The following is an 11,232-nucleotide window of genomic DNA, read 5'->3' as shown; positions in this document are numbered from 1 at the left end:
TTTTAAAAAATCAGACCACCATGAATAACTTATGATTTATTGATCGGATTTTCACGTTCGTAGGACTCAATCTTAATGGTTCGAGGGGATGACCTCAAATATGCTAATTAATATGTGCAGACGATATTTTAAATTACGGAAGTCTGATACAAAAATGCGCTTTTTCAAAATCAAAATTTTTTCGACGAATTCGGATTTCTAACTTCCAAAATATAAGGGTTAGCCGCAATCCGAGAATTATGGTTTCGAAGTTTAGACCCCTTAATTTTACTTTTTGAGAATTTCGCCATATCTCGAAAATTGAAACATCTTTGCATACAGTTATAAAATTCGTTTATTTAAAGATAATTCCATGCAAAAAATAACTCTTAGTAAATATTTATTTTTATTTACTTAGTAACAATAGAAAACATTTTAAATTGTAAGGTATAAAATTTTTTGCATCATTTTAAGGAATGTAATATTACACGGAAAAAATACAAAATTTGAGCGAAATCGGTCGAATAGTTCCTCGGATATCGAATTTTAAATATGCTACTTTTTTAAATTCGATTTCTCAGGAACTATCTTACTGATTTCGATTTTGCTCAAATTTAGTATTTTGCCTTCTAATATTACATTCTTTAAAATGATGTAAAAAAATAATGAATGTTTACAAAAAGTTATTTTTTGCATGGAATTATCTTTGGAGAAATGATTTTTATAATTGTGTATAAAGATTTTTCAATTCGCTTAATCTGGAAATATGCAAAAAGTGCATGCATAATGAAATATGCATAAAAGTGTTAATGCATAATGAAATATGCATTAACACTGAGGAGTTCAACTCTCTTGACAATAGGAGAAGGACCACGTTTCCCAGATTGAGATTCCCAGATTTGGGAGTTAAAAATCTGAATCCATCAAAAAAAAGGTATGTTTATTCAGAGAAAATACGTTTCTGTGTCTGATTTCGTAAAATATGGTCTTCGCACTAATTAATTAACGTATTTCAGGTCACCCCTTCGAACCATTAAGATTGAGTCCTAGAAACGTGAAGATCCAATCATTAGATCAGAGGTTTTCAAAATGGTCCCTTTTTTGTGTGCGCTGTACATATAAATTCAGTATCGTAAATTTTTCTTCTATTAACATAATGCACTAAAATAAGTTCAAATTTGTTAAGTTTCTTGGCTAAAATCATATCAAATTTTTTTTTCTCATTTCAATTTTTTTTAATTTAAAAACTATTCTTTTTACTGATTTTTTAAACTTATGATAAAAATTGAAAGATGTGTACGAATTTTGGGGCTTAGGAGTTATCATAAATGTGGGCACTTTTTTTATAGCTTTGAAACTCATTAAAATATTCGAAAAACCTTATTCCATCCATGTTATAGAGAAAGATTTTTACCAATATTACAAAATTACTTAATATGAACCTGGAAGGGTTTAATATGCATCACTTCATTTAATTCTTGATTGGATTTTTTTAAATCTACAAAAAATCTTACTCACTCTACACCTTACAATAAGTGATGAACTTGTACATATGTCTCTTTTAAAAGGTATTATATGGCTTCATTTGTTCATTAATATTTTTGTATAATGAAAGTGTTAAAAAAAAAATTTTGAAAAGTGAAATGTATTGTTTATTACAAATTTGTCCATCAGTATATGTTAATGCAAAACACAAATTTATTTTTCTCTGTATTTTTGAACAACTTATACAATGTACGATGCTTTTTCAAATAAAAGTACAATAATTTTTATTTGTTTAATGAGTTTGTATGTTATAAAAATATTAGGAACCGAAAATAGTGTTGACATTGGAATAAAACAATACGTCATGAAATATCAACATTTCTGAATGTCGCGATAATGGTATTTTAAAACAATATTGTCAAAATGGACAAAATAATGGAGACACTTCTATATTCATATTTCTTTAGAAATACTTAGAGAACTAATTTATAACTTCAGAAGTGTTTCGAACATGCGATTTCTCATACATTTTAATGAAGCTTAAACTTTTAGAGGTTTCAGTGATGGACAATAAATTGCAAACAGAAAATATTGTTTTTTAACACCTTATGCTAAAAAATGTAGCAATAGATTTGTAACTTGTGACAGTTATTATGTGCAATAATTACAAAGAATTTCGTAAGCCTAGCTTAAATATTTATGGAAATATGGACATTTTTATAAAACTAATTAAATTTAAAAAAATTTTTTGTCTTTATTTTTTGCCCTTGACCTTAAAAATATTCAAAATTAAACAAAAATTTTAGAGCAATTTAAAATTAATTATAAAATTGTTGCTTTAAAATTAGAATTTTTTTTTTATTAAAGTTGCCCAAGATATAAGTAATGAAAGTACAGTGAAACCTCAGTTAAGTGGACACTCTTGGGACCGACTTTGTCCATCATTTGACTGATAAAAACGATTATGAAACCAAGTAAATTTATGGTGAATTGATTTGAAATTCTCCAATTTAAAATTCGTGTTTCATTCAACAGCGCAATTTGAAAAACCACACAGAAAAGACTGAAATTTTTTTTAAATAACTACTGACATAAAAAATAATGAAAAAAACATCCAACAGTGTGAAATTACGTGTCAAATAGAGATTACTCAAATCCGCATGATATAACATCTCATTGAAAAAGAATCAAATTTTTGAAAAGGGAAAAATATAATATAATATTTTTCAATTGTAAAAGTCTATTATCACAAATTAAATGTGTGAGACCTACTCATATCTGCTTAATTAAAATGGCCTAGTTCCCTATCATTCATAACTTCCAACATGATTGTGCCTTCTTTACATTTAAATCAGAATCTTTAGTTTGGAATGTCAGTTATTATTGCCATTTCACAAATATTGTGTGACATTTATATAAATCTGAAGAATTACTTCTCGCTTGAGCACTACTGATATTAATATATTAAAATGACTTATGACTATGTCTTAACCTTCTTAAACATCGAAATACAAATCATGGAAAAATCAATCTTTCATTGAAAAATAAAGCTACATATTGTGAGAAAAATAAGCTTCTCCAGGCTGCATAGCTAAATCCTTCAACAAAAAATAAGCATCTTTTAAGCACTCAAAAAATATTTTTAAGCACAATGTACATTAATAAAATGCAAAATAATTTTCAAAGACTTTACATGATCATGATAAAATAACCAGTTTCTGACTAAGAACTCTTTTGATTATATTAGCTATTATAAAAAGATGAAGAGGTTTTTTGGTTCGCTATCAGATGGTGGAAAATGAAGCCTAAAATTCAGAATATCTTGCAAAATGCAGCAGAGTTGCACATGAGAGTGCAAGAATCTCACCAAACCCCCAAGCTCAGTGGACGCACATGTGGACTTTCAAGGATTTCATCAAACATGCAAAATGATTAGCGCTTTCTATACGCTATGGATCGACGGGACGCTGAACTAGATTGTAATTAAATTAATTGTGAAAACGTTGAATTGAACAATGTGAAAAGCACATGCAAAAATTGACATGGTAAAAAATATATATATCATTTTCAAAAAGGGAAAATTAAGCACTTTTTAAAAACACCCAATGAAAAAGCTTTTAAAAAACAAAAGTCGAAAATAAGCACCTTTAAGCACTTTTTAAAAACGCTACGCACCATGATCTCCTTGGCAGGCAGTTATGAAATATAATGAAAGAAAAATGGAGGGTAAAAAAGCATCAACATAGAGGAGGAAAATGGACAAAAAATGGATCAAGAATAAGGAAAGAAAATAAGAGGATGAAAAATTGAATGAGAAGAGAATGTAAAGTTATGAATTAAAAATAAAATTATTTAAACGAGTCTTTTAATAGAGCAGTAAATAGAGAGGAGAGTGTGGTGGTGTCATTTAGGATGACATTTAAAACTTTCTTTGAGGAGGAAAAAAAAAACTTATGCATAAAGTTTTCAAAAAAAGAACTTTCTTACTATAATTACTGTATTAATTACAATATTATAAAATGAATTAAACCATTTGTGTTCTAATAGATGCTAAGTTACAATGATCTTTGAAACAATATTGAACAACATTTTATTAATTTACAGAATAGTATCATATATAAACAATAATAAAATATAATGTATCTGTATACTCACATTACCTAACGATAATAAAAGTTTTTTAATTGGATAAAACTTTTATCAAATATATTAATTATTATCAGTGCAAATTGAGGATCAGTAAATTATCACTTCTCTTTTTCTATTGCTGAAGAAAATAACTTGAATGTAGAATTTTTGTAGTAAACATAACTTGCTGCAGACAAAATAGTTGTAGTACCAGTTATATACCTAAAAAAAGGGAGAAACAGTCAAATATGCAATAAATGAAATGATTATCAAACTGTTCATAACTTTTTTTTTCGATGCAATAAAAATTTTTTTCTCAAATTTTGAAAATTAATTATGGTAAAAAAAAGAGATAATATATCTAAGTATATAGATTTTTGTTTGTGATATTATTCTCTTAATATACATCGTTGGCTTTAAAGTTAAACATATTCCGACAAGATTTTCTAATTTTGAGCTATTTGGTTTTTCCAGTTTAAAAAGTTATCTTTTGGACTGATGAAAACTATTAATTCATATTTTTAATGCAATTTTTATTTATTTTTCATATTTTCATAAATTGAAAGAATTTTTTTAAGGCTTAAAATTATAATCATCAACTTTTTCTTGTTTCGGGTAGTCCAGGTCTTTCTATAACACCTGAACATCTTATAAGGTAGCTAATGTTAAATTTTATCACTTATCTACAGTTTAATAAACAGGTAATTACAATAAACTATACTAATTCATACAGAATAAATATCAGAAACATAAAAATACGCCCAATTATAATTTATAGTCTATGAGTCCAATGATTATCTACTTAATAACATTGATTTAAGTTATCCAGAGCTAAAATGTCTCTCTCTCTCTCTCTTAGTTACAGTCTTTTAGCCTTCTGTAACTTAAATTTTCAACTTAAATGTCAGAATAAAAAAAAATGAATGACGTAAAAGCAAAAAAATATAACTGAATATATCCTTTTATACATCAACAATATAACTAATATAATCTTTTATTCTTGCATAAAGTTTACAGAAAATAATGCAGGGTAAAGGGCTGAATGTACATACAGTATTTATCTGGATATTCTACAAGGTTTGATATTTTAAAACTATTGAATTGACCTATCTTTAATACATTTCTCTATTCGTGAACATTCTTATTTATTGTTTTTTTTTTTTTTTTTTTTTTTTTTTTTTTTTTTTNTTTTTTTTTTTTTTTTTTTTTTTACAAAAAAGTCTTTTCCTCTCTCTGATAATTATAAACATGCTTTGAATACTTGTTTATAATTAAACATGTTTATAATTGTTACATGTTTATACAATATAACACAATACTTATAAACACAATACTTACCAAAGCACATGTAAATAAAAGTGGTCAACAAAACTGAATACAGGAGCAGCAAGGGATGCTGCCACAAGAGCCAATTGAATTCCAGTGTTGATCTGTTAATGAAGAATACGTAAGAGTTGGACATAATTAAAAAATAACAGGTCAAAAGAATTTTACTATATTAGTTGGAGGAAAAAATAGTTACTATGGATATTTTTCAAATATTAATTTAGTGTATAGAGTTTTGAATATTTAGTTATCATAATTAATTATTTAAAAATAAGTGAAAAAAATAAATAAGGGAAGAAAATAAATTTATGTCTCTTTTACAAATTTATAATCAAATAAAACTCTTTTTAGGGCTGATTTATTAATAAAAGTTTAAATGATGTAAGAGCCACAAATAAAATTGTGTTCATAAAATATAATAGTTCATGATACATAAAATAATTTGGTAAACTTACTTTGCTTATGTTGGTTGGTGATAATCGAGCTGTGACAAATGACATATCAAAATACCTGGTCAGTGTTTTCTAGGAAAAAATAATAATTTACTAACATTTAATAAACATTGAAATATAAGAATAATTTTTTCATTCATTATCAGCATTACAAACCCTAATAGAAATATATAATATGAATTATAACAAATATTATTACCACTGTAAAAAATATAAAATATATAGCAACATACAACCAAATATACAGATTTTTTTTGTCTTAGAAATTTCTCCTTATACAAAATGAGACAGAACTCTTGACTCATTAATTTGTAATTTTTGCTACCACATGTAATACTGGAGTAATATAATCTTATATCTTCATGTGTTTTTATTATGTGTTATTACTTCATGTGTTATGTATTACATCTTTTCTTTAAATAAACATTCCATTAAAAAAAAACATGCTGAAGTATACAGGCAGTAAAGTATTAATTATATATTATAATTACTATATCAGTTAGTCATCTGAATTAGCCATATAATAAACTTGATATAATAATCAATATAATAAACTATGTGATAACACATTAATTATGCGAATTTTCTATGGTACAATAGTAATGATATATTTTATCTACAATTTAGGGCTTTTGATTGAAAACCTTTGAAATCAAAGAATGTGATAGTGACTTAACTATAAAATTAAACAAATTCTAGCTCGTACCTTTGAATATTTTTAAATATATAACAATTAAATATTTTCAAAATTCAAAAAGGTAACATTAACCATATATATTGTATTTTTATAACTTTAGTTTATGAAATTCCAATACAGTTATCAGTTCTTAATTGTTGTTTAACTTTACCACAAAATTATTTAAAACTCTGAATGAGAAGAGTAGTTTTGAAACCAGGACCAAATCTATAATTAATTAATTGCTTAAAAACTTTATGATTTATTAAATTTTTTTTAATCAAAATAGATTACACGAATAATTTAGAATAGATTTCAATTGAATAACCAATTGAAGAATTTTTTTTTTAAAAAATTATACGTTAAGCTATTGCTTTAATTTAAAATTATCAGAACTAAATAGATCAATAATATTAAAATAAATAAAGAAAAATAGAGAAGGGGGAAAAGCTAAATTAATAATAATAAAAAAAGTTTATTGAACATAATAACTACATAAGTTTGCACTTTTGCTGCCTCATAATAATAATTCATTAAATCTTCATAGCCTGCAGCACAGAATGAAGAATAGTTTAATAGTTTTTACTTTTGAAGCCTCATATTAATAATTTATCATTATTTTGAAGCCTCTAGTTTGGAATAAAGAATAATTTTAAAGTGGTAAATTTTGAATACTGAACAATTCTTTATGTTTTTTAATAACTCACTCAGATTTTATATTAAAATTAACAATTACCAAAATCAATATGTACTGCTTTTTTTGTTGCTAATTTAAAATTTTTTTTAATAAATCACTAATCTTCATCGTTTTACTCATTATCATTCAGAGCAAGCATTGAATCAGATATTGAAGGAATAGAAAAATTGTGTGATGCGAGTTGTTGTCGATGTATGCATTGTCAACTTCGGAAGATCTTCAGCCAAGCAATTTTATTCTGGAGGGCCTATGTTAGTCTTGGATATCGAAAAGCTTTATTAAAGACATTAATGGCGTATTTTAGTTAACACTATCCAATGCTGCAGAAATCAAATTTAAGAGCTTCCAGAACATTTAATTTTCCTTAGAAACATTTTGCAGGTCACCAGAATCAAGGAAAAGAAATTATTACTTAACCAGTAGTTTAGTTTAACATACTTTAAATGATTGGATTAATTCCAATATTCAAAGGCTGCTGGAAAAAATTCTACTCGCAAATTTGAACATTTATGTTCCTATTATGTATTTATGTTCCTTCCTGTGCTTTGCCCATCCCACCCCCTTTCTGACTTTGACCCAAGGGGAAAATCCCCTCTCACACACAAAAGGGCAATAGTATGGAATAGAAAGAATGTCAGAAAAGCTATGAAATGCTAATAAACAAGTATTTAAAAAAAAGAAGAAGAAAACCTATAAAATTTGTGCGAGCTTTGTAGAGAAAAAATGATTTTGGTTCGTTAAAAAAAAATAAAAAGCAAGATATTTTAAAATAAAGGGTGAGGTAAAATCTGGGTTAATTTAACATTGTCAGTATCAATGTAGGCAATTTTCACGGGCCAGCTGAAAATGATGTAGGAAGTGGGACAATAAATGAAACGAACAAGGTAAACCTGGAGTTCTAGTGTTTTAACCAGAACTCCAGGGCATTAAACTCCTTGAGCATTAAAAACTTCGTTAATAGTTAAAAATGTTACACCAACAATTTTTTTCCCAACTATTGATAACTTTTTTTTTAAAAATTTTAAAAAAGCAATCATAATCTTAAATTTATTAGTAGTAAAAATTTTAACAAAGAAAAGTATATTTAAAAAAAAAATCCCTATAAATGGTAAATTTTTTATAATTTCAGAAGTCAAATTGAAATTTCAATAAATTAATCAATTTGACTAAAAATCAAATTTTATAGAACAAGTTCTGTTATTTGTTTCTTACACAGTAAACTACAAAATTATGCAAAAGATTTTTTTCTTCTCATTACAATTGGTATTAAATAAAAAATTATGTTACAAGATAGGTTACATAATACTCTTGTGAACAACAAGCGTGTTAAAGACAATTTTAAACAGATTAAATAATTAAAGAAAAATATTTGTCAGTAAATAAAATGTTTTTTTTTTCTAAAAAAATAAGTAACTGAAATAAACATACTTACAGGAGGAGGTAAGGATACATATCTTATATAAAAGCCAGCTCCAAAGAGAACAGCATCGCGGATTATAATAAGAGATGTTAATGGAACTAAAGAAAAAATTAAAAACAGCAATATTTAAAATAAAGAAATCGAAATATAAAATTAAATTATATATAATAGTATCATTACATATTTTTAATAAAAATAAATAAATTTCATTATGACATAAATGGGTACTTCTTTAAGAATGAGAACAAAAAATGTAACAATTTTAAATTTTGTTTTAAATATTTTTAAAGGTACCACGTTATTTTTAATAATTCTGTTGCACACAACAAAGTAAAACTCTGTTAAGTTCATTCCAAAATTGTTGTGAATTAATTACGATCACAAGATCAAGCCTTCATGTAAGATACTTTTTCCTTACACAACATTTAAATTAGTCAAATAAATATTTGATATCTAAACCAAAGCATTTAGTATCGTGAAAAACTACAGTTAACAAAATATTTGTTTATAGGTCGAATTGTCCAAAGTTATTTTTTAATGTACTTCACAAATTCAATTTTTAAATTGTAAAATTATTTAAACAAATTAGCACAAAACTTTGTTTCCTTTTTTGTAGAGTAAACAACTTAGCTTCAACTTGTTAGCAGAAAAAAAAGTTCATTGTGCAAAAAAGCAGTCAAATCCTACAGAGAATCTAGTTTAGAATAAGTAGTTATTATTTTTAAAAAAAAATCATGTGTACATTAAAATTCCATGACTTTTAAGAGTTATTCACCTAAGAGAAAAATTTAACCTTCTCCCCTTCCAATTGAAAACACATGTTTATGATAATGATCATAATTCAAGTAAACAGAAATGATGCTATATTTGTTCATGCTAAAAAAAATTTTACATCAACATTTATAGGTCATTATTTTTATAAGCAAATAAACATATTTATTAAGATAACTTAAATTTTGCTTTATTTATCACTTCTAAAATAAAATAAACATTTTTAGAATTAATATTATTTTAAAAAAGAATTAAGCATATAATCAAGTCCCTTAATTATCATAAATACCATGAAAAAGCAAAAAACATGAAAAAAAAAGTACAAATAAAATAAAGGCACATAAAAAAGGAACATGTAAAGCACAAAATAAAGGCATTTTTTCGATGTTATGAATAATTTCACATTGTTTTGAGTCTTATTCAAACATAACACAAAGTATACCCTATCCTCATTTGAATAAATACTGTGCTTCAGAAAGATTTTGCAAGCACACAAAAATTATTTCTGTATATTTTAAAAGATACCACTGAAGTTAAAAGGTACTAAGTATGTTGACACATAAAATATCTTAGGGTTGTTGCCATAAAGAAAATGTTATAAAAGAACATAAAGAAATCTTTTACATTTCTCACCCTAATGCATTTAACATAAATCATTTAATATAGAATATAATAACTTTAAAATAATGTAAATGGTAAAGTAATAAAATGATAATTCTGTAATAATATCTCACCAGGAATAAGCCCATTTATTGTTAGTGTAACAAATAGAGTAGAAATTAGAAGCTTATCAGCAGCAGGATCTAAGAAGCTCCCAATCATGGTCTGTTGGTTTGGAAAGTTTCGAGCTATGTAACCATCAATCTATAAAAAGAACATTTTAAATTCATGCATGTTTGGATTCAGCTAAAAATCCATCCACACGTTTACTGATAAAATGTTTTTTTTTTACTCTTTTTTTAAATAATAATATTAAGGATAAATAACAATGTTTCATGTGAAAAATATGAAATTTTTCTGTTTCAAAATTAATATTAATAAGAGTAAAACCCATACCCCTTAATGAAAAACATAATATCAATAATTTTTTTCTTCACATTTCCTAAAAATTATTTTATCTAAAAAAGGATTTTTTTTTTTAAGAAGCCTAATGCCGCAAAATAATGATTTTATAAAATAACAAGTATTAAATTACCAATTATCAGGGTTGGCAGGTTTTTGACATGTGACAGTTTTTGACAGTTTAAACCATGGTTTAAACCGTCACGTCAAAAACCTCACTGTCAAAAATGTCGAAAATGTCAAAAACCTATATTCATATGTGAAATTTAATTAATACATAAAATTTATATATTTTTTAAAGGATAGTGTTTCTAAATATGTTCTAGAAAAAATAAATTTAAAATTTTGAAGAAACACTTATATTTTGAATAGTAACCAAAATCTTGTACTTTTGAAAACTCACATCTTTTGTAATATTATGTATTCATTTTCATGTGTTATTAAAACTCACATCTTTTGTAATATTATTCATTTTCATGTGCAGGGGTCTGTCTAAGTTTTTCTGAGAGGTACCTATTTAGAGGTACCTATATACTGAGAGGTGAAAAATTAAAAATTATATTAAAAAATCAACACAAAAATATGAATTTATCGTGTTTTAAGGGATACAAAAATAAAATTCTAAGAAAAGTATTTTGTGAAACTACCGTTTTTCCTAAAGTTGAATTTGTGAAACTACCGTTTTTCCTAAAATTGAATTTGTGAAGGTACCGCTAAACGGTAGTAAATTCGGCCT

The 11,232-nt window shown here is 25.5% G+C and overlaps 1 protein-coding gene across 1 annotated transcript in view; it reads right to left on the bottom strand.

Annotated features, from left to right (window-relative positions):
• Nucleotides 1-4,036: 4,036 nt before the first annotated feature.
• Nucleotides 4,037-11,232, bottom strand: part of LOC107446108 (cardiolipin synthase) — a 12,523-nt gene continuing 5,327 nt past the window's right edge. The window contains exons 3-7 of the mRNA XM_043042071.2: nucleotides 10,169-10,298; nucleotides 8,676-8,761; nucleotides 5,874-5,942; nucleotides 5,431-5,522; nucleotides 4,037-4,314 (exon numbers count right to left, since the gene is read on the bottom strand). Of these exons, the coding sequence (XP_042898005.1) occupies nucleotides 4,212-4,314; nucleotides 5,431-5,522; nucleotides 5,874-5,942; nucleotides 8,676-8,761; nucleotides 10,169-10,298 (480 nt within the window). The 3' untranslated portion in view covers nucleotides 4,037-4,211. The remainder of the gene's footprint in view (nucleotides 4,315-5,430; nucleotides 5,523-5,873; nucleotides 5,943-8,675; nucleotides 8,762-10,168; nucleotides 10,299-11,232) is intronic.

Source organism: Parasteatoda tepidariorum, chromosome 3 (genome assembly GCF_043381705.1).
Source record: "Parasteatoda tepidariorum isolate YZ-2023 chromosome 3, CAS_Ptep_4.0, whole genome shotgun sequence".
NCBI lineage: Eukaryota > Metazoa > Arthropoda > Arachnida > Araneae > Theridiidae > Parasteatoda > Parasteatoda tepidariorum.
Note: the sequence above shows the minus strand (reverse complement) of the source record. Positions and strands in the feature narration are given on the sequence as shown.